Raw genomic sequence first — 24,186 nt, 5'->3', positions numbered from 1 at the left:
TTTTGTAAAAGTTTCAAGGCAGATTTTTATTTTCTTCAAGAAACGCATGCCTAAGTTTCAGATTTCAATTTTTGGAAAAGTCAGTGGGGAGATAACATATGGATGGCTTATGGTAATAATAACTCCGCTGGTGTAGCTATTCTGAAAGGATCCTTTCAGGGAAAAGAACTTAAAACAGTTGCTCATGATTCTGGAAGGTGGATTATTTTAGTTTCTGAATTTATGGATGATATTTTCATTCTGGTTAACATATATGGATATAATAACAGCCTAAGAAACACAATTTTATTTGAGGAATTTGAAAATAAAATTTATATTTTACTAAATACCTTGATAAATGCTAAATTACTGTTAGGAGGGGATTGGAATAGTATTAGCAATCCCTCAAAGATCTTTAAAAGGCACATATGGAAAATGTAATAACCTATGCTTACATCTTAATTGCTGTGACATCTGGATAGTAAATAATCCAGATCAAGTCCAGTTCACTTGGAATAACAAAGATTTATCAATTAGATCCAGGATTGACTTTTGGCTTATATCAAATGAACTCATAGATAAAGTAAAAGAAGTCAAAATACAACCTTCAACCTGATCACAAAATTATATTTTTAACATTGCATACAAAGAACCAGTTAATAAGATGTAATCCAAATTTTTGGAAATTGAACAATACACTTTTATTTGATAAAATGTTTTAATCTTTTATTAATGAAAATTGGAGGAAAGCTCAAGAAGAAAAAATGTATGGTCAACACTGGGAATATGCAAAATTTCAGATTCGGAATATGGTAAAGAGGGGTAAAGAATTAGCAAAAGAGAAAAGATTTGAACAAGACAGAATACTTACCAATATAATTTCTATTTATGAAAAAGACAATATGTCTCAAACAGATATCAATAAGTTAACCGAATTACAATCTGAGTTGGAAAATGTGTATCAATATTTAGCACGGGGGGCTTTTATCAGGTCTAGACGCCGATGGATGGAACATGGTGAAAGAAACAACTGTCAGTCTTAATAATATACATGAATTTAAGATTAAAGAGCAGATATCAGAACATCCCCCTGAAATTTCAAATTTTGTGGAAGACTTTTATAAAAAATTATATTCCGTGCAAAATGTCAGTTTTAACACATCTGATTTTTTTATCTCTATAACAAACGAAGCACGAGGTATTGACCAAACTCAAAAAGATATCTGTGATCAAGCACTGTCACTCTATGAATTAAAAAAGAATATTAGTAAACTGAAAGATAACAAAACCCCTGGTAATGATGGCCTTACTGGTGAATTTACAAGGTATTTCAAGATCATATTTCTGAATTTTTACTTCACGTCTTCAGAGAAGCTATAGACGTTGGCAAACTTCCACCAACTATGTGTCAGGGTATAATTACCTTGAAACCTAAACCTAATAAAGACAAACCTGTGCTTGATAACTGGAGACCCATAACCCTAATTAATAATGATACAAAATGATTCGCTCACATTTTTGCACTAAGACTCAAGGCATGTCTAGACACAATTATAGATGACTGCCAGTCTGGATTTATGCAAGGAAGGCACATCAGTAACAATATTCGTATGATTTTAGATTTGATTGACTATAAGGATTACATAACGGACAACAGCTACATTTTATTCATAGACATATATAAAGCCTTTGATACTGTAAAGCATAGTATTTTATTTGATGTGTTAGATTTTTTGGGGTTTGGTCAATACTTCAAAAGAGCAATACAAACTTTGTATAGTGACTGCAATAGTTCAGTTAAACTTCCGTGGGGAACAACTCATAGATTCAACATATCCCGTGGTATAAAACAAGGAGATCCTGCGGCCCCATTTTTGTTTCTCTTAGTAATGCAAGTGATGGCCCTACATCTGTATAATGACAACTTTCAAGGCATTAACGTTGTAGGGAAAGAAATAAAATATTGCCAGCTAGCTGATGATACAGCCATTTTCTTAAAAGATGAATTTCAGGTTAAAAAAGTTATTGTCTTAATGTGTTCTCTAAAATTTCAGGATTAGCGTTAAATATTAAAAAAATTTACCCTTTTTCCACTCAAAGAAAGCAATATACATACAACAGAATTTGAGGGTATTCCTGTTAAAGAGGAAGTAACATACTTAGGAATTAATATATGTAAAAATGAGACAGACAGGATGAATTCCAATTTTCAACCTCTCATTCCAAAAGTCAGAAATAAATTTGATAGATGGCTCATGAGAGATTTATCACTCAAAGGTCAGGTACTTTTATCCAAAACTGAAGAATTATCCAAAATAGTTTATCCGGCCAAACTCTTAGATGTTCCAAAACCTTTTATTAAGAAAACAGATTCTACATTATCCAATTTCATATGGAAAAATAAGCCTCACTATTTAAATAAAAATACTTTATGTAATCCATACACTCAAGGAGGTTTGAATGTTCTTGATTTCCATACATCTAATATAATTTTCCAGGTGAACTGGATTAAACATTATATAATAAATAAAGATAAAATGTGGTATTTTATTCCAAACTTTATTTTTCAAAAAGTTGGTGGTATTGAATTTTTACTAAAGTGCAATTTTGATATTGATAAAATCCCTATTCAGCTATCTAACTTTCATAGGCAAGCTCTTTTATGTTGGCTTCTTATTTATGAACACAATTTTTCACCCCACAAACATGTGATATGGAATAATAAAGATGTAAAGTATAAGAACAAGTCAAAATTTTATGCCAATTGGGTACAAAACAACATTTTATTGATTTCCCAGCTGATTAATGACAATGGTCACTTACTTACATAATCAGAATTCTTAATGAAGTTTAATATTCCAATAATTGCACGAGAATATAGCATAGTGTTTGATGCTATACCCACGGGTTATATAAGACTGCTGCAGAGTAGTAATGTGTCAAATGATTAGTCAACATTTAGAACGGATGGCTTATTAAATGGCATTGACATAAAGGATAAAAAGTGCAATAATAGATATTTTAGACATTTGACACATTGCCCCACAATTGCTCGATGCAAAAATGATTGGAATAACCACTTTGGGAATATCAATTGGAAATTGATTTGGACCTATTATAATACATATGTTGTTAGTAATAAAGTTAAGGAAGTATTTTTCAAAATTGTCCATTGCATCTACCCAACAAATCAAATTTTAAAGAAATATAAACCTGAACTTTCTGAATCCTGCACATTTTGTGGGGTTTTCACAGAGACGATTGCACATTTGTTTTGTGAATGTTTTTATGTCAGATTGTTCTGGATTGATGTGGAGGATGTATTTTATGTATTGTGTGGCTCTAAGATAAAATTACAAAGTAGAGACATTATGTTTTACTATGAAGGACATGATTTGGATAAATGCCATATTTTCATTTTGAATCTTTTAATTTTATTTGGGACATTTTTTATCCATAAATGCAAATGGTCTGAAAGAAAACCAATTATTCACCAATTTAAAAATGACATGAAATTATATTTTGAAACTTTAAAATGCCTTTCAACCTCTTTGATGTAAATTTCATGCGCCCCTTTTCCATGTTTGTTTGTATGTATACATTTAATGTTTTCAATGTTTGTATGTTTCTGTACTGGAATAATAAAGTTTTTTGAAAGCAAAAAAAAAAAAAAGTAATGCTCAGCCCTCACCGGAAAAGTGCTTTTAATAGCCTTCACTGGTCTCCGTCCAGAGCAATGGGATCTGTTGGTCCATTTTTCCTTTTACTGTCTATGGTCGTAGGTCGTAGCCCTATGTCGTAGCCGCATGACCGTAGCCCCGTCCATCTTGATTTCCTGATTCAGTAGGCAGCTGACCATGTCGACCAATCAGAGGCTGTTTTTCTGACTGTTCTTCTTTGGCGTTTTACGGCAACCACAATGTTTGTAGCTAGATGCTGCCACTTTCCCACAGGAGGGATATGTATATATTTCAAACATGAAACAAATGAGCCGAAATAATGATATAACAGCGTAAATGTAATAATTTATGCGTGGATTGTCATTTGCGCATTTGGGTAGTAGTAAGGAGTTTTTTTTAAAAAACATATTTTAGGCCTATGTGACTTTTTTTTCTTTCTTTATTGACATGAAGTGATGTCAGGAGAAAGGCAGCTCGATCAGCCAATAGATAACCCTAACCTTGTATGGGCCTTGTATGACGTGTGTGTGTGTGTGTGTGTGTGTGTGTGTTCTTGTTTAACTATATTCGTGGGGTCTAACAACCGGGAATACAATATACTTGTGGGGTCCCGACAGCTTTGTGGGGCCAAAATGCTGGACCCCACAAGTTTAAAGGACTGTTTGAGGGTTAAGACTTGGTTTTAGGATTAGGGATATAATTAGGTTATGGTTAGTGTGAGGGTAAGGGTTAAGGTTAGGCATTTAGTTGTGATGGTTAAGGTTAGGGTAAGGGGCTAGGGAATGCATTGCATGTCAATGACGGGTCCCCACAAAGATAGTGCCACGCAATATGTGTGTGTGTGTGTGTGTGTGTGTGTGTGTGTGTGTGTGTGTGTGTGTGTGTGTGTGTGTGTGTGGCTTATGGACTATGGAAAAGGACTACGGATTTTTCTGGAGAAAACAATCTAAATAGTTTTTATTTGTGTTAATTACAGTGTTTATTTCTGTTTCCCCTGATTGCCAAGACTTGGGAGAACATCTCTGCAGCATATGATTGCCCAGGTAGTCCTAGTTGTCTATAACTTGTGCATCACAGGGTTGAGGTTATACAAGCATTATTACACAAGGAAAACAGGTGACACAAACATTGGAAAAATGGCTTAGACCTAAGAAGGTTAAAAATTACATAAAAATAATTCCAGGGCAACATCACTTTTCCATCCAGTCCATGTCCTTGTTACTGACAATCCACAGACATGAGCGGTTCTACACCATTTGATTAAAAAAAACATCTACATATTAGAACACTGTGTTGAGATTGAGTGTTAAAACTAGTTATCAAGTGAGTTGAGACAGGTAGTTAAAAGTAATAACAGTTAAAATAGTTACCTTGATATAACTTAGTTAGCTAATGGATAAATGGTTGAAGTAGACTAGTTAGCTAATGTAATGGATAAATCTGATCCATCTGATGAATATAAGTCCAGATTTCACTCTCTTTTAGTTCTGTTGGTCTCTACCAACAGAACTAAAAGCTGGGTTTGCCTGACAGAAAAGGTAGGGAACCACTGCCATAGTTAAGAATCTGCTGCTGGAGACACCTTTTGGTTTTTACATTCTCATCTTTAAGCTGGGAACTTGACAGATCATCCAAAACGCACGTTTTCTGTTCTGTATCTTGAAATCAGCACAGTTTATATATCGCTTTGTCTTGGTTCTCCCAAGATACAATTTATTTTCAACCTGTGATTTTTTTTACAGCCACAAAATGCTGGCATTGCATCTTTTTGCTGCGCTGTCCTAAATGGAACAACTGTCCTGAGAGACCATGTCACAGTTCCTAGAGAACCTGTGAGTCATCTGATGACCTGTCACGCCATCCCTCAACCTAGTCACGGCTTTAATGAGACATTCATTTCATAACGTTGTTATGAACAAGACACTAAGAACAAGAACAAGACACTCGTTCAGGATGTCAAACAAAAAATGAATTTATTCTCAGTGGAAAGACGAGAGCGCTTAGTAGACCGTGACAAACAAGTGAGAATGTGTCAGTGATGCTGCCACGCTTGACAAGATATCCAAACGTTTCCAGAATGTTCTCTTTTGGGTCACCTTTGTGGTCAGCCCCCCACAGTATTCAGTCTCAACATACATAATAATGCCAGTGGGTAAAAAGAGAAAAAATTAAAAACATCAAACAGCCACAGGTAGATTAGGTTTTCTCGTGTTTGTCCTCCTGTGCTTCAAGAACATCTCTGTGTTCTGTGACTCAGCGTCTATTGAAGAAAAGTTCAGTCTGCACGTCTTATTCCTAATAGCCACTTTGACCTTTTTACTTTCACTCCACATCCTTCGGTAAAGGGATCTTTGTGCTGATCGCTTATGAGGCATTCAGCGGAAATATGGCTTGGGCGCTGATTTTTTTAGCCTTGTATAAAAATCACAGATGAACGTATGCCATTGGTGGTATCATCAAACACTTCAAAATCAGTACGGGACACAAAGGTGGATGCACTGTGAAGAGTGTGGCTAAAAAATGCACACACAAGGAGCATTTTTCTTCATATAAATAAAGGGTCTTGCCTTTGAGATGGCATTGCTAGAGACACTAGCTGGATTGTGCATCAGCTATTGGCTACTGAGGTACCGTCAATTCAGTGTCATGGAACTGTAAATCCTACAGGGTCATGTCTTAGATCGTCTACTCTGCATGCTATAAAACAGGGTTCACAATAGATATACATTTGATTGCTATCAGTCTCTACATAATTAGTGCGTGCTACTTGGGTGTGTGTTTATTTGTGACCCCCCTCCTGTTTCGCTACAGTTGGTATCCAATCAGCATCTTGATGTGACTCTCTCCACTGTTACTAATTGTCTCTCTCTTCGTCTCATCAGGTAATAAGTGCTCGCTGATTCACCCAAGCTGGAGCAGCAAATCAAGCACACCTCATTATCTGTTTCTCTGTTGTTCTCTCCAACCTGGCTTCTTTCTCTTTCAAAGTTGATTTCACTGATAGGCAGAAGATAAAGGTTTAGTGCTGCGACCCAGGCTGATTTCGGCTCTATCTAGGCTATCCAACTTTTTCTTTCTTTCTCTCCCTTCTGTCCTTTTCTGACCTTAATCTGCCAATGCTCATCTGCTCCTCCCTACTATCATCCATTTTACCCTCTTCTTCTCCTCCACATCATTTAATCTGGTGTGTGTGTGTGTGTGTGTGTGTGTGTGTGTGTGTGTGTGTGTGTGTGTGTGTGTACATATGTGGGAGTGTGTATGCATGTGTGTGTATCACAGTGCACTGAGGTCGTGGCAGGAGCGAGACTTCTGGCGGAGGATCTTGCTGCCCCGGTGGCGGCTCATCTCCCTGTAGCGCCCCCGATCGCGGTCCCGCTCTCGACCATACGATACCAGCCCTGACAGGAAGCGCTTTGCCCGGCTGGTCAGGCTCTCCCTGCGGCCCGCCCCGGGCTCGCCGTCGGTCCACCCGGGGCCCACGCAGTCGCCCCTTGCAGTCCGAACTGCGGCCTCCAACAGCTCGTTGGTACCGTGGTCCAGGGAGGCTGAGAGCTCCATGTAGAGACAGTCGAACATCATGGCACTGGATTGGGCCTCTGGTGAGAGAGGGGAAGATGTTTGTGTGGCACACATTTTATATAATTGAGGCTTCACACACTGGCAGCTGCAAATGGCAATTAGAGGCAGCAGTTTGAAATTTAAGATACACATTGGATCATGAATCCAAACCATCCACAATCTGTTAACGACCCAGCTGCTGTGTGATGTGTATCAGCATCACAATACCTTAACAGCTCACTCACAGATCTTTGGGAGACTCTATTAGAGTCTTTAGTGTTACATCTGTTGCCCCAAATTGTGACAAATTGAGACAATCTACAGCATCTCACTGTGTGGGGAAGGGCCACTCCTCTCTGTTTAGAATGCTTTTGAAATCTTGACTAATAGCCATCACAGTGAAAGAGTGAAAAATAGTCATAAAGGGGGAAATGTTTTATTGGGATTGTGATTTCTTACAATGGATACTACTGCCAAAGGAGTCTGGTGGCTTTGAAGAGAGCATAGATAACGGCTTCAGCTCCCCGTCAGAAAGGGCTGTATGACGGCAAGGTAAAGCAGTCAAAATATTCCAAATGTAGCGTACACTTAAACTGATATATTTCTAGGTGGGCCTTTTTGTAGGTGGCTAAAATACATTTAGGCTAGCTGGTGCCCCTGTCCACAGCAGGATAAGGACAGGTGACTAAACATGTTGTTGATAAGCCTCGGTATCTCAGCTCAAAGCTCCTGTTTGTCCCTGGTCAAACAAGCTTGGATGATAAGAAAAGCTAACAGATAAAGAACAAACAGGCTTCACTGTCTGCTCAAATAGCATTTTTTTCAATTATACTTCAGCTTTTGTTGATTGCCTCTGCTCTGCTCTCTCAGAGCCAGTCTCTGAGCTCTTGAGCAGATGTGTACAGAAACAGCTTTTAAGGATTATTATTGGTATTCATAATAATTGCATGAAACCTACACTGCAACACAAAATGACCACAAAGTGTTGGTGGCTGGAAAATGTCGCTGCTATAGACGACTTTTGTGTTGTGTAGTCAAAAGATTTTCACTGAAAAATCTGCAGGAAAAAAAATATAACAATAGCTATAGATATAGATATAACAATCTTAACTCAAGGTCCTCTTGTAAACTTTTTTCCGACGTTCTTTATCAGTCGATGGAGTTTGCTCAGCTATCATGGAGATAGATCTGGTGACAAAGGACAGAGCAAACGAGCTACAGAAAAATGTAAGCTGTACCTGAAGATGACACTACTAAATACTCATGCCTCATTAAATCTAAACCCTTGTTAATATTCCTAACTATGGTCATTGCAATGTGACATGCTATTCTGGTTTTTTCTATGGCTGCATTTACACGGCATGAATATAAATCATATAACCAAGTTTTACAATAAACAGAATTTTGATCTGGTCAGAATAATCCAGCCACAGCTGTCGACCCATAGCAGTGTCACCTAATAGTGGGTGAGGTAAGAGAGAGAGAAAAAAAGACAAATCCCAAACCAGGTCAACTGGACTTGTCCTAATGAAGCTCAAGCTTTCATTCATGTCTCTCTCTTTCCTAAACCGATCAGCTGATTCGGGGCGTTCACTCTTCAGTTAAACCAACCAGAATTGGCCATTAATTCCATGAGCCAATCACATCATAGCATCCCTGCTTTAAATCTGTTCTCTCTGCTGCCGTCAGTTGTCATTTCAGGCAAACTGTGCAACCCTCCTCCTCCCCTTTCACTTCTGCTCATCGTCATCCCCGGCACCCTATAGGTCCCCCTCCGGAAGACCGCTCCTGTACTTCCATCCTGTCTTCAGGCTCTTTCACCACCACCAGTGTTTAGACTCCATCAGGGGATATGCCTACTCTTGGCTTCTCTACCCCTTATACAATTATTTACATAGCAATGGAGTCTAATCGCCAAAGACTATGTACATTTCAATATCGTGTGATGTGATGAATTTATATATTTTTTTGCACCTTTCAACGAAGTCTCTCCTGATTGAAATAGCTACGACAGCTGATTGAATTAAACCACATCTTTATAACCTGAAACTAAGGGAAGAGAGGAAAGGAAAGGAGAGGAAAATTAGGAGAGGAACGGTAAGTATTAAGCATGAGAGGAGAGGAGAAGTGTGCAGTCAAGGAGACAAGGAGAGGACAGGAAATGAGGAAATAAGGGGAAAGGAGAGGAGAGAAAACAATGAGGGGACAAAAGGAAAGGACAGTAGAGAAGAGGAAACAATGAAAGGATAAGAAACGAGATGAGAAAAAGAGAGGAAAGGAAATGGGTAAACAACAGGAGCAGAGGAGAGGAAATTAGGAGAGGATCGAAAAGTAGGAAGCATGCAAGGAGAGGAGTTAAGGAGACGAGGAGAGGACAGAAAATGAGGAAATTTGGTGAGAGGAAATGAGAAGAGGAAACAATGAAAGGAGAAAAAACAGGAGGAGAGGAAAGGACATGAGTAAACACAGGAGTAAGTGGAGGAAAGGAAACGAGAAGAAGAAAGGAAACAAATAAGGAGAAGAGAAGAAAGGAAATGAGGAGAGGAAAGAAGAGTGAAACAATTAAGGAGCGGGGAGGAAATAGAGTAGAAGACAAGAAGAGGAGAGGAAATGTGGAAATAACAAAAAAGAGCAGAGGAGATTAAACAAGGAGAGGAGAAGAAAGGAAACAAGGAACAAGGAGGGGAGCGAAGGAAACGAGAGAAGAGGAGAGGAGTTGAAACAAGATGACAAGATAGGAAATGAGAGAAGAACAGAACAGAACAAGAAAATAAGGAGGGGAGGGGAGGAAACAAGAAAGGAGAGCAAAAGAGACGAGATGAAAGGAGAGAGACAAGATGAAAAAAGTCATGTCTGAAAAGAAAGTGTGACAAGTAAAAGGAGGAGAGGATGCAGACGGCCACCCAAAGGTCCCTACCTGTGTGCTGACAAAGAGAGAGAAAACAACAAGTTATGGAGGAAGAGACAGACAGCGTAAAGTGAGAGAGGCATTCAGACAAATAAGAAGAAAGATGTGAGACACAAAGACAGACGAAGGAGACGCTGAAAGGAGAGGACAGGCAAGATGGCAGATCAAATGAACAAGCAGGAGGAGAGGAAGGAGACAGAAAAAATGCCGACTAAGCGAACTGAGCCAGAGTGCATATTCATCAAAGCCCTGAGGAGCAGGGCCACACCACAGCTATATTGAGCAAATGACAGTGTATCACTGTGTGTGTTACAGCTGGATAGAGATATGTAGGGGGGGAGGTGAGAGATAGCAGAATAAAAGTGTCACTGAACATGCCATAAATAGACTTTATGACTTCAGCACTCTGCGCCAGGGCCCAGCAGATCTTTAAGGAGGATGTTAGCCGGGCAGGCCAGTCAGCTTCCTCCATCAGGCTCGTATAGCAGAATGCCTACATGTGGTCCGTCCAGAGAGAAAATAAGAACATCGTCAGGCGCCCCAGGAACAGAGGCGGAGCATTTCCATATTGCTGACCACGTCGCTGTTCCTGTTTTATGAAGATAGTATATGCAGAGTATAGGCATCTCTCATAATTCATTCCTCACCTCCCTACCTCCTCTTTCCACTCATGTCATTAAATATACACCAACGCAATGACCGAACTTGAGTTGACAGCGATGTGCAGTCACCGATGCACACAGATTTTACACTTGCTGCCTCTGTTTAAATTACACAACAAAGCCAATCAAACAGGATTTGACCCCAGACTGTGGTTTCCACACGCCCAGCGAATAAACACACACTCACACACACTTTTCTATTTTTATTGTCCTTGTGAGAACCTTCGACTGACTGTATTCTTTCTCAACTGTCACCATTACAAGACTGAAGTTAATCTAAACGCATGGCCCAACTTGTCCTATACAACTAGCTTGAACCTTAAATCATACCGTTAATGAAACCTTAATCTTGTTAGAACTCATAATCTTAAACCCGACTCCTTGTAGGATTACACCAAAAAAATCAAAGTGTTAAAACAATAAAGACTATACAAATTATGACTGTACATTTGTTTTTTTAATTACAAACATTTTTCTAAATATACAGTATTTAAAATCTTAAAATTTGAAAAAGAATATTCCTTTATGTTGAAACCACTAAATAGAAAAATATTGCAAACACATATGACTGCCTTTGTAACATATTATTTTGGAGACCCTGTCACTGCCTATTTTGATCACGTTACGTGGCCTCATGAAGCATCCGTCACCTGGTATTGTTGATTTGACACCATACTAAATATGGCCCTTCCTTTTAGCTCTGCTTCAGCCTTCACCAACTCCTGAGGAAAATATCAGGGACTTCCCAGCTCTCTTTGTCAGCTACTCATTTACTTTGACTCTCTTCTGTTTTGTGATGCTGGTACACTTGGCTAGCTGAGCTTGTTGGCAGTGATTTTATATGGGGATTTACTGAGCAGGGTCTCACTCACAGCCTATGTCTATCTACTATTGGAAAATGAAAAGAAAGAGCTTAAAGTAAAAGAGCTGCAGAGATGAGGGTGGTTTCTCAGTGGGTTGACTAGCAATCTGCAGGGAGTCATTTGACTGGTCTGGATGAAATCTTGTGAGGAATCATTTCAATTTATTTTTTATCGGAAATTTGAATTCACCTTTGGTCAATTTCTGCAATTGCAGGTGAGAACATTTACCTTTAAAGCCTTTCAGGACCAGCAGCAGTGGTTTAGAGGGGTAATTTAGCAATTTCTGAATAGCCACTATGAAGGGCAGAATTTGACAAAACGGGCAGGCCAGGATCATCTTCTATAGAGTGCTACTGTACAAAATAACCTCTTTCATACTGGCAGGTCAAGATATTACAAAAAGGGGTTAAAGGACAAATCCGGCGCAAAATGAACCTAGGGGTTAATAACACGTGTACCGAGTCAAACGTTCTCTGGGATATGTTTTCATGCTAATCGAACGACGAACGCCGTGCAACCAGTAACCAGTAACATAGCTCAAGCACGGCGTTCGTCGTTCGACTGGTCATGACTGTTTTCCCAAGATGGCGCCAGCCTGTACACGTGAACGGTACTGTCTTTCTAAACTATCTTTTTAATTAACTGTCTGTACACTTACAAAGTTCTCAATGCTTCAGCTTACCTGTAGTGACCGTCATTATGCTACCGTGGAAGTGTGGTGCTATTTTGAGCCTTGTTAGGGGTATAGAAATAGCTATTTCTTTTTACTTTACCCTTGCCCTGACGACTAGCTTGATAAGCTAATTAGCGGTTTGCGATAAAACTGGTCACATTCGATTAGCATGAAAACATATCCCAGAGAACGGTTGACTCGGTACACGTGTTATTAACCCATAGGTTCATTTTGCGCCAGATTTGTCCTTTAACATCACCTCAATGATGTGTGGAAAAACCAATACATTGATGTCACACTAGCTATACAGCCTCCCTTTGTAAAAAATATCCTGTCTGAAGGTCTAAAAACTCACAGTGGTTCTTTCAAGGACAGCAAAACAAGCCCCACTCTCCGCCAACACACACATAATGCGTTCCACACATCTCTTTGAACCGAGACTCCCGTTCATACACACATACCATTCTCACACATTCCATTCCCTTCGTCACTCCTCTTCTCGTCCCTCTTATCGCAGTCCTCACTACAAAACAGCCGCGCAGACATCAGGGAGCGAGAAGATGGAGAGACATGGAGCTGTGCGTCTGCATGTTCGCTGCATTCAAGTACATGCAGGCAGTTGTGCATGTATGGCAAGTACAAAGATACATAAAGATAGTAAGAGCAGCGGCGTCCTGTAAGAGGGAGATAATCCCAACAGAGATGTGCCATCTGGAAAATAACAAAACCAAGCACCCAAGGGACACTGAGACACTGACTGACAAATCGAGCCCCTCCAGAGGATTAGATAGGGAGGGATAGGGTAATGTTTGCAACAGCAGCAAAAGATGTGTGTTTATGTTTGATAATGTGACAGTAGATACATTTACAAACCAAATGTATACTGCAAGTACACACAAATTGCAAAGATGACTGTAAAGTTTAAATGTATATACCATATAAACTTTGGATGCAGGTCAAGGTTAAACTGTGCTGTCAGTCTGTGCTCCTTCTCAATACAGTCACTTTCTATTTGAAACAATAACGGAATCCAGACAGTGGGATGGTCTGCTAGAGCTACATAAAAGAAAAAAAAAAGTCCAGCAAAAGTATAACCTGCTTTTGGTCCAATCTTGATCTGATTTTTAAGTATCACTAAATTGATTCAGTACAGCATTGTGTGTTTCTTCTTCAGTGATTTTTCTGTTTGCCAAGATCTTGCTTCAGTGTATACACATGCCTATAAAATATTCATGCCCATGGATTTTTTCATATTTTCTGTTATGACATTAAATCTCAATGGATGGAATTAGAATTTCTTGACAATGATTAACACATGATTATACACCTCTCACACACAGACTCGTACCTAAATTGAATACAAATATAAAACACACACAAATAATCGACTGCATTAATTAATAGGGGCAACTTGGCAGCAGTTACAGCCTTTAGTCTATTGAATGCACACATTTAGTGAATGTTTTCACTGATTAGTTAGCATGCTAACATTTGCTTATTCGCACAAAGCACCGCTGAGGCTGATGGGATTGGGATTATTTGGTCATGGACAATTGAACATTTTGATCTGATGATGGCTTTAGATGAAAAGTCAGGGGATCACCATAGTGATTACAATTCGTCCTGTTGGGGACATATCTGGACCAAATATGGCAATCCATCTAACCATTGTTGAGACATTTAATTCAAAGCCACGTCAACCTGCTGTTGCAGCTGTAAAAGTCAGAGATCATCAAAGGATTACCTTATGAGGTAACACTTTATAATAACCATCATTAATAGATGGTAAATTGACAGTTAATTAATCTTTAGTTAATTGTCATTTTACTGTTAACAAACAATTAAATTATAATTAATAATGTTTACTAATTATTAGTAGTGCTGTAAATTAACAGTTTATTGGTACACACATTATATCCCTCATATACTATATTAGGTATCGGGTAATGATTAAAAAATGTTTGTAAACCTTTAAGAAACCATTTTTAAAACATCTATAAACATTACATCGATAGATGGACCAGATATTCCTAACACTTTGTTGAGGGTTACGAGTTGTTTTGTAAACCATCTATAAACAGTGTCTGGATGGTTATTATAAAGTTGCAACATATAAAATAATTATATATATATATATAAACTTAGCACAAAAGTAAGGAAATTTGTGTTTGGTAGATTATTTGAACAATGCCTTTTGGCAATAAATCTTATACTGTTGGAAAGCCTGTTTAGTTCCTTACAAATGGGGCACCATTTGTAAGGAACTAAACAGACATGTGTTTGTGGGATTAGCAGCAGAGCTGAGTATGTGGGTTGCGCCCATGAAAAATTTGCCAAATCGTCTCTGTCAATGCCAAACAGCTTTTCTTTGCTGTTGCTATTGACTCTTGTTTTGAGCTTCTGGTACCCCCAGGTGCTGACAATCAGGTGCCTGATTCTGCAACCAGTGGCTATACCATATCTCCACAGTCTCGGACCGAACTCTATCCTCCAAGATGACAACGCTCGCACCCACAGGGCGGGGTTTATCAGAGACTACCTCCAGAATGTGGGAGTGGAGAGGATGGAATGGCCTGCCAGCAGTCCTGATCTCAACCCCATTCAACACTTGTGGGATCAGCTTGGGCGTGCTGTTCGTGCCAGAGTGACCAACACAACCACGTTGGCTGACTTGCGACAAATGCTGGTTGAAGAATGGGATGCCATCCCACAGCAGTATGTGACCAGGCTGGTGACCAGCATGAGGAGGAGGTGCCAGGCTGTTGTTGTGGCTGTGTATGGTTCTTCCACACACTACTGAGGCTCCTGTTTGTGAAATGAATCAATTGCCAATATGTCTTGTTTCTTCAAACTTCAATCATCCAATCCACCAAACACCAAACGAGTCAATGGCAGAATAAGCTGTTTGGTATTGGCAGAGAAGATTTGGCAATTTGTTCATGGGCGCAACCCACATACTCAGCACTGCTGCTCATCCTACAAATGCATCTTCCTTACAAATGGGGCACCATTTGAAAGGGAACTAAACAGGCTTTCCAATGGTATAAGATTCATTGCCAAAAAGCATTGTTACCACAGAGAAATAATCTACCAAACACAAATGTCCTTACTTTTTGTGCTAAGTATATATATATATATATAATTATTTTATATGTTGCAACTTTATAATAACCATCCAGCCACTGTTTACAGACAAACTAGTAACCACTGACAAAGTATTACCTATCTATCTAAATAATGTTTATAGATGGTTTACAAAGTATTTATTAACTATTTAACAAAGTATTATAGTCATCTGTTGCAACTTTATAATAACCATCCAGAAACTATTTATAGACAGTTTACAAACCAACTAGTAACCCTCAACAACGTGTTAGGAATATCTGGTCCATCTATCGATGTAATGTTTTTAGATGATTTAAAAATTGTTTCTTAAAGGTTTACAAACATTTTTTAATCATTAACCGATACCTAATATAGTAAATGAGGGATATAATGTGTGTTACAATAAACTGTTAATTTACGGCACTACTAATAATTAGTAAACATTATTAATTATAATTTAATTGTTTGTTAACAGTAAAATGACAATTAACTAAAGATTAATTAACTATCAATTTACCATCTATTAATGATGGTTATTATAAAGTGTTACCGACGACTATTAAAAATTCTGATACGCTGACTGATTGTTGGTCCCCCCTGTGCCACCCCAGTTTAAAAATCCTGGAATCGCCCCTGCCAATGAGGAATTCTAAGTAATGACAACAACACTGTCGGCGCGTCCACATCATACAAGCCTTCTGTGATCACGCATCACCCCCACCCCTCCTCCACGCAGTAGTAGCCAAGGAGGACACGGAGGATTAAAAAAATATGATGGACTCTTCTGAAGAGGTAATTATCTTCACTTGAGTTTCTATGTGCGAAAGTCGCCGGACGACACAATCTTCTGGACAAAGCCATACTGAGAAATACAGAGAGACTGTGGTGTAGAGCTGATAGTCTTAATTAGCTTTGTAGAAACTCATTTGGCAATGGCTTGAATGTAACGGACATTCAATAATTTCAAAAAGTTACGCACTAAAGCTTTAAATAGGAGTCAATGCAGTGTTTGGCCCGTAAATGTCTGAACAAAGAGTTAAAACAAGACTAATCAAATACTTTGTGTTTTATATTTGTTCCCAACTTTGGTCACTTCGTAGATTTGTTTTACTGTTTACCATTCTCAAAAAGCGTAATTACACCCCTTATGTTTCAATGCGGTAAATCAATAAAATATAAAAAAAGCCATGGGGGTAAATATATTTTAAAGATATTCTTTATTTCCATCACTTTACAATAATAATAGATAATATCATTTTCTCCCCACAAGGAGTTTACCAACAAAGCATATCCCTGGATATTGTAAACAGTGAGGAAACTGATTTTGCTGATCAAATATAGATGCCAAGAGTCTTTGTAATGGAGAGACTGATGTCGGCTTGGAGGAAGATAAATGGTAAAATACCAGGGCAGAGAGACGAATGAGCCAAGACAGAGAAAGACAGAAAAGAGGGTAAAAAGAAGTGATAGATGAGATATTGCACAAAGCACACTACCATTGTTCTCCATGGGAAAATGTGTATGTGTGCCTAACTACACAGATATCAACATATCCATTATAACCAGCAGAAAAAGCATCAAGATTTACCATACAGATCACTGTAATTACAAGACATTTTCCATTTTTAGATTTTCCATTTGGAGAGCTGCTTGAAAGGCAGAAGCGAACAAGCTGCAGAGTGCATTTCAAATTGTGTGTTTCCTCTTTTGCATCATTCACCCAGCAGTCTGGCGTTTGTTCATCATTGCTTGTGTCTAGTGCAGATGCAAACTAAGCGTTTCCTAAGCTCCCAGTCCTCCTTGGTTACTTTTGCTATGCCTGTCAAGCCTTCAGTTATTGCACCGATGTTATGCAGTTTATAATGATAACGTTTGCAGCTTTACCAGTAAAAATGTTTAGTCATTTTTGAAACAACAGATCCTTTATATTAGACAGAGGTAGTAAAAAATTTGATTCTCATTTTGTAGCCGCCGACTTGCCGATTTTGTCCGCTGAAATGACAACTGTTATTGGCAGATTTTATTAGCTGTAGCTAGCTACCTAATTAAGCTAACATTAGCTCCATGACTTGGTTGAAATGTTTTCAGCTGAATCATTTTAAAATAAGAAACAATTTGGTGAACAACATGCTGTCACAGACAATGATTTTGGCTAGGGTTGCTAAAGTGTAAACTTCCAAATCCAATAAAGAACAGGACAGGGCTGCTAACATAGCATCCAGGACCACCTTTCACACAGTAGGGAAAAACTACACAGTGAATTGTGAACGGGGCTTTCTGTCTTTCTATATATAGCCTGTAGCCCCACAAAATATAGGTTTGGCTGTGAAAGTAATGTTGGGTTAGGTTTCGATTGTATATAGTAAGCAACTTAGCTGGACAAGCTAACATTTGCAGCCTGAGCAGATAAACACATTGTTTAATCCATTCCTTGCATTTATGCCTGTGTTTTGGTTTTGGAAAGGCGAAAAGAATAAGAATAAGGTCCGGAATGAGTTTTAGTACAGTGGGATCATGAGAGTTGTTGCCGATGAAAATGTATCTGACACGATTCAGGCAGAAAATAATGTTCACGGAGGAGTTAATGTATTAGAGTTTAATTCACGTTAACATTAAGCGACATTTATTCATGTTATTGTATGTCATTTCATTCTAATGAAAGAGCCTGAGTAATGTTAGCTAATGTAACATTTACTCGCTAGCTTACTATTAAATGAGTCGACTACCCATACTGTAGCTAATGTTCGGTGGTGAATTCAATCGTGGGGTAGCCCAGCGCTGTTATTCGTAATTATACTAAAAATAACTTAATGGGTGTGAAACGTTGGTTATAACATAATAACATAACATTTTGTCTAGTACCCAAACGTTGCCAGCTATTACATTTATTTTTGCAAGTTAGACAGTGTGCGGGAGTTTCTTTGCAAGGTTGTCACAACATGTCACAATAGCACATCATAGTAAGATATTGACAGTTACAAAGCAAAAAAAAAGAAGCAAGTACTTCCCATCCCTACTAGATATGGTTGCTATGATTGGACAATCGCTGGTTTGGGGAGAGGTTCGGAATGGGCCAGTTGCATTCATGTATGACAGGTTTACATTACAGACACTCTACTTACCCTCTGAGCTGATTTCACGGGAGCGGACAAGGTCACTCTTGTTGCCCACCAGGATGATTGGTGTGTGTGGCTGGGACTCCCTGAGGAGGAGGCGGAGCTGGGCGGTGCGGTGGAAACTTCGCCTGTCAGTCACTGAGAAGACCAGGATACACACATCACACTGTAGAGTGGACAGGTCCTGGGGATACAAACACACACGTGCACATTAATAAAACAACACCTCAGTGTAGCAGATACTGCATAAAAGAGAGGTCCGATGACAGCTGACTGGGTGTTGGATGTCAGGTAGCTACACATTATGCAAGCTCATTTACATGCTACATCAACAAATTAACAATTTGTCCTTGAACAACATATTTAAAGTCAGATTCATCCTTCCAAATCCTTGTTTTGTTGTGCTGGAGCTTATAGCTACGGAAAGGACATCAATGTCAATGCCAGGCAGGCAGCACTCAAGTTTGTATCACTGTCTCATGAGAGAACACAGATAAGGCTTTGCTCAACTAGACTGTACACATGACACGCTTCACATTGAATCTCCTGACCGTTTTAACAGTGACCACAAAACATCTCATCTGGGTTTCCTCTACCAGAGGCTCAATTAGCCCAAGTGGTTCTTGCAGAAACAGCAGCCTTAAGCTGCCTATGACCATCTTTGTACTCTCCTACTTTCTCTCGCTGATTCTGTGAGCCAAATTGACACATTGGACTCAAGGTGGTTCACAGGTGTAATATAGGTCATGGCAAAGTTCTCAACTAAAGTCATCATATCCAGAAAGCATTAATGGCCAAATCCCTCCCAGCTCATCATTTGTTGACCTAATTATTTATCAGTCACCTAATTTGGTAAGTGATATTAGATGCAGAGAGGGACATTGCCATATGGCTCAGGTTGAAGTTAAATTAATTCCCTGTGGTTGTGAACTACAAAGTCAAATGCAATCCAATTTTGGATTTGAGTCTTAAGTCTGTGGTCATGAGGATTATGTATGCACCATTTGTGTCGCAGCATTATAGCTTTTTATATGATTCACTGTCTTTGTTCATAATATGGCAAAGAAACATCAACCTTTTATTATGTGGTTCCTCATATTCCCCTTAAAACTGCACTAATACATATTCGGGCAGAAACCCTGTATCTCCATATTTCATCATTGTTTTTTGTTTTTTCATAAATCAGTGCTAATGCTCACCATTTATGTCTGTCTGTGGGTTTTACAAATATTAAATAAATAAATATTAATAGGGTATGTAACATTGGTTGGGCTGAAAATTGCCTAAATGCTATTTTATTAGGCCCTTAACTACCCTGTGAATATGGCTCTATTTGGAAAGAGAGCCATATTAGAGCTTTTCTTCCAAATATGGTATGCTCATGAATATTTAGATGAGCTGCGCGCTGATTGGTTTGAGCGAACCACATAGAAACACATTGGAGACGAGACAGCAGGTCTCATATTTCCGACACTGCAAAGGTATACATTGTTTATCGGGCTATTTCGTTATTAAATTCACTTCTGAGACTTTTTTAAGCGTGAAATCAACTATATAAAGCTCAAATATGGGCCGTTTTATGAAAATGATGGCTAATTGTAAATTTGGTAAGACGTGTCGGACTTTAGCTAGGAGGTCCACACAGTCTGACGAGAAAGCGGAAACCTCCATACCCAGTGAAAGTCACCTGGGTACTAGACTACTGGAATACTCGGGGCTCTGTGGAGCTCCGCGGAGCTGGCTGGCTGCCAGCTGCCGGCATAACTAGAGTAGCTATATTTACAGTTTGAATTTCGTCACGCCACTTATATAACATCTACCCCAAGGTCTTATAAAACTGTAAACAATTGTGTCCGATTTCAATTTAATGAATTTTTGTGAACATTAGGGGTTTCGTTAGCTGCGACTTTCAATCCTATGTGTACAGATCGCGGCTAGTTAGCTTCATTTGTCATAGTTGAATGTAAAACAACTGTAAACAATTGTGTCCGATTTCAATTTAATGCATTTTTGTGAATTTCAGAGGAATTCTAAGAGGAGGCTAGCTAGCTTTCATTGATAGCGCTTCATCCAGCCGCAGGCTCTATCAATGAGACTCGCGGACAAGAGGTGTTTATTTCCCCGATCGTTTGTTTAAATAACTCAACACATTATAATTACACACATTATAAGATTAACTGGAACCTGTGGTAAGAGATTGCTGGCGTAACAAGCTCGCTGACCGCACTCTCACTCACACACAAAATTTGCAATTAGCCATCAATTTTTGTAAAACGGCCCATATTTGACCTCTACATAGTTGATTTCTCGCATAAAAAAGTCTCAGAAGTGAATTTAGTGGTAAAATAGCAGATGAACAATGTATACAATTTCTGAGATCTGCGCGACCTATTCAGAAGACTAAGCTGACCTCAGATCAGTGGTGTAGCCTATGTAAATGTTTGGGCGTGACAAAAATAGAGACTAGAGCCAAATGAGGAGGAGCCGCCGAGTTGACGTCAACTAGTCGGCTCGTTGAGATTTGCCCGTTTTCAAAGGCAGTTTCAAATTGTGAGATTTGCAGAGGAAAGAGGTGTCAATGGGATTTTGAGGTTCTATGTATGTCCTAGTTACCCACTAAACTGTCATTATTCAACTATGACAAGGTAAAATCGGTTTTGCATTCTATCACCCCTTTAAAGAGTGTGGTACATTTACATATAAATGAACGTCCGTCACATTTAAGCCCTTGCCAAACGAGTCCACACAATGCTGATTAAGCCTTTTGCCGCCAAGGAAAGCTCTCTGTATTTCTCAGTATACCGGAGTTGTTATGTCCGGTGTCTATGGCGACATTATGTTGCTGGCACACCCAAAGCAAGGTGTTTTACGTCAACCAGCAGGAGAGACCATAGTGACAGAGTATGGCAGAAGCTATGAAGAAAAATCCTAAGAAGCGTCCAAGAAATGTTTCTGGAATGGATGCTCCAGATAAAAAAGAAACTTGGTGGAAGGATCATAGTAAAAAAAAAAAAGCACTCCTGGGGGTGGGGAAGATGCAGCAGGCTTACCTGCAGGCCTACATCATATGCGTACAGTGACAGTGTTTGTGTATTTACTCTCACCACCAGAGGGGGGAGACAAAAGTTCCGTACTTCAGCTTTCAATAAACTCCAAAGTTAGAAAAACAAACACATTTGTACAGAACTTTTTTTTTTATGTCTGGAACCTCACATCAAATGGAAAATATTAGAAGTAGTTAGTTTTGCACAAACATTTTAATTGACCTAATTCAGGACAATTTTGACTTTTTCACAGGCTTGGCGTCTTCTCCATACTATGTTTTCAGGTTCTGTGGCTTTAGCAATACTACGCCAGGTCAGTGGGGTTGAAGAGGTTAAAAGAAAAGACATTTGATCTTAAGTTGGACAAGCACAATCGATCAAACTATTTTTCACCCAAAGACAGAAACCTGAGACCAGACTCCACAGTATTATGCCAGTCAAAGTCCCGTTCTCCTTCGATTGAGTAGAGACCCATTATAGAATTAGAAGACATACAGGAACAATTATTTTGTATCCATATGGGTTTCCTGTAGTGAGAAACAGACTGTGACTTTAGTCTTCAAATGCAATTTGGATCCAACTGTTTCAATAAAGTATTTCTATTTACTGTTTATGGGGCAATACCAGAAAATAAAGCTTATATTACTGTCAGATGCTTTTTACTTGACCTAACTGTGTACATGCTCAGAGGGAATTGGTGAAATTATTTTTGTGGCTTTAATCTATAACTTTCCATTGTGTTATTTCTAAACACTGCAAAACTCTGACCTGTAGAACTGCAAACACAATCAAGCTGCATTTCAACTGGAAATAGGCCTCTAAAGCCATAAACTCTGGTGAAATCAATATGAAAACACATTATTCCCACCAGATAACCCAATCTGCGCGCTAGCTTTGGACTGCATTGTCTGTGTGTATGTTTAAGAATGTGGATGCCTTTGCCCTACATGGACAGCCTCGAAGGTAAATTCCTGCCCTCCAGAGAGTTTCAGATGCCTGAAAAATTCACATTGTCTCAACAGCCATGTAGTATTGGAACAGACCCTGGAGCAGGAAATTCATAGGGAGCTCCTTGGCACTCTATCAGTTTGACGGAGCACAGGAAAAGACAGGGAGCGGAGAAAGGAGGAGGGCAGGGAGCCATTGGCGTGGAAGGCTGCTCCACCACCTGTCACTGTCTGATTCAGGGATGAGAATGAAGAATGGAAACTACAAAACAGAGGGAAAGAGAGAGAGAAAAAAACGGAAAGAGGCAAATCTTTGTAAGCAAAGGAATACAAACAGAGACTGGACATAGATTAGGAGTGTGATGGAGCACTTCAGAAGAAAAACTGTGACCAAGTCAATACACCTCTCTATCAAACGGAAGCAGAGCAACTAAGGACAGTGCCAACTCCCTCCCTCCCTCCCTCTCCTTCTTTCTCTCGATTAAGCAGCTCCTCTGTTCACAGAGAGCAGGCCATCTGTCGAATACCTACTACCCCCATACACACAAACATTCACAGACTAACACACAGAAATAAAAGCCAAGCCCACATAGAGTAATATTCAAATCATATGCAAATACACAGGAAACATACACATACAGGAAAATACCAATTAAATTATCTTAACAACATAGACCACATCCAGCTGATCAGGCCATTTTTCCTGTAATATGGATGCTTTGGGAGGTTTCACTTGATTTGCATCATCCTGTACACTCCTCACCTTTCTAAACTATATGGCGAAACGTATGTGGACACATTCGGTCTACAGACTTTGTGTGTACTTTTTGTCAGTGGCATAGACTGTATATATAAAGATGAACAGCTTGACAGCTCCCCAAAAGTGAAGCCAAAACATTTGAATCGCCCCTGGTAACTGGCTGCAGTATAGCTCATAAATCCCGCCCTTCCATTTTGAAATGGGCGAGACTCGATTGGAAAAAGGTGACGTCACATACTTCCATACACCAATCAGGATTTAGCAAGATTTGAATCAAAGTGTGATGACAGTTAAAGCCTTGTTTGCTTGTTTGTTACCAGCCCAGTCAATCAAATCAATCAAACCACACCCACACAGTCCTGATGAAGCAGAGTTTTTGAGTGTTAAAGCTTTAGTGCGTAACTTTTTAATAGTTTTTAAACCCGCGATTAAGGAAGGCTTGTATCATGTGGATGCATGCGGATGTCTTGTTTTCATTATTTAGAATTCCTCATGGGGGAGACAGAAACTACGCACTATAGCTTTAAACTAATCATACATAGCATAATACTTAACATAGTTTTCCCCCCCAAACTTTGAATTTCATTGTTACACAATAAGCAGGGAATTTTCGATGTCATGGAAAATACTGAAGATTTAAAACGTTAAAAATGTTTTCAGGGGCTTTTTGCAACAGAATACAATGCTATTTCAAACAACAGTGTGCTTCCAGATTTGTGACAGCAGTTTGGAGAAGGCCCCTTCCTGTTTCAACATAAAGAAATTATTTTATATATATTATTTGTTTTGTGGAAGAACTTGGTCTGCCCAGAACCCTGACTTCAATCCAAACACCTTTTTGATCCATTGGAATGCCAAGTGTGAATTCCATCCAACAACCAACATGAACAT

At 39.1% G+C, this 24,186-nt stretch overlaps 1 protein-coding gene across 1 annotated transcript in view; it reads right to left on the bottom strand.

Annotated features, from left to right (window-relative positions):
* Window positions 1-5,606: 5,606 nt before the first annotated feature.
* The window catches only part of rem2 (RAS (RAD and GEM)-like GTP binding 2), a 31,441-nt gene continuing 12,861 nt past the window's right edge, over window positions 5,607-24,186 (bottom strand). Inside the window, exons 4-5 of the mRNA XM_078264732.1 lie at window positions 18,551-18,728; window positions 5,607-7,255 (exon numbers count right to left, since the gene is read on the bottom strand). Coding sequence (XP_078120858.1) covers window positions 6,933-7,255; window positions 18,551-18,728 — 501 coding nt within the window. The 3' untranslated portion in view covers window positions 5,607-6,932. The remainder of the gene's footprint in view (window positions 7,256-18,550; window positions 18,729-24,186) is intronic.

The sequence above is a fragment of the Sander vitreus genome, chromosome 12, assembly GCF_031162955.1.
Source record: "Sander vitreus isolate 19-12246 chromosome 12, sanVit1, whole genome shotgun sequence".
Lineage (NCBI taxonomy): Eukaryota > Metazoa > Chordata > Actinopteri > Perciformes > Percidae > Sander > Sander vitreus.
The sequence above is the reverse complement of the archived record's forward strand: the minus strand, read 5'-3'. Positions and strand labels throughout refer to the sequence as shown.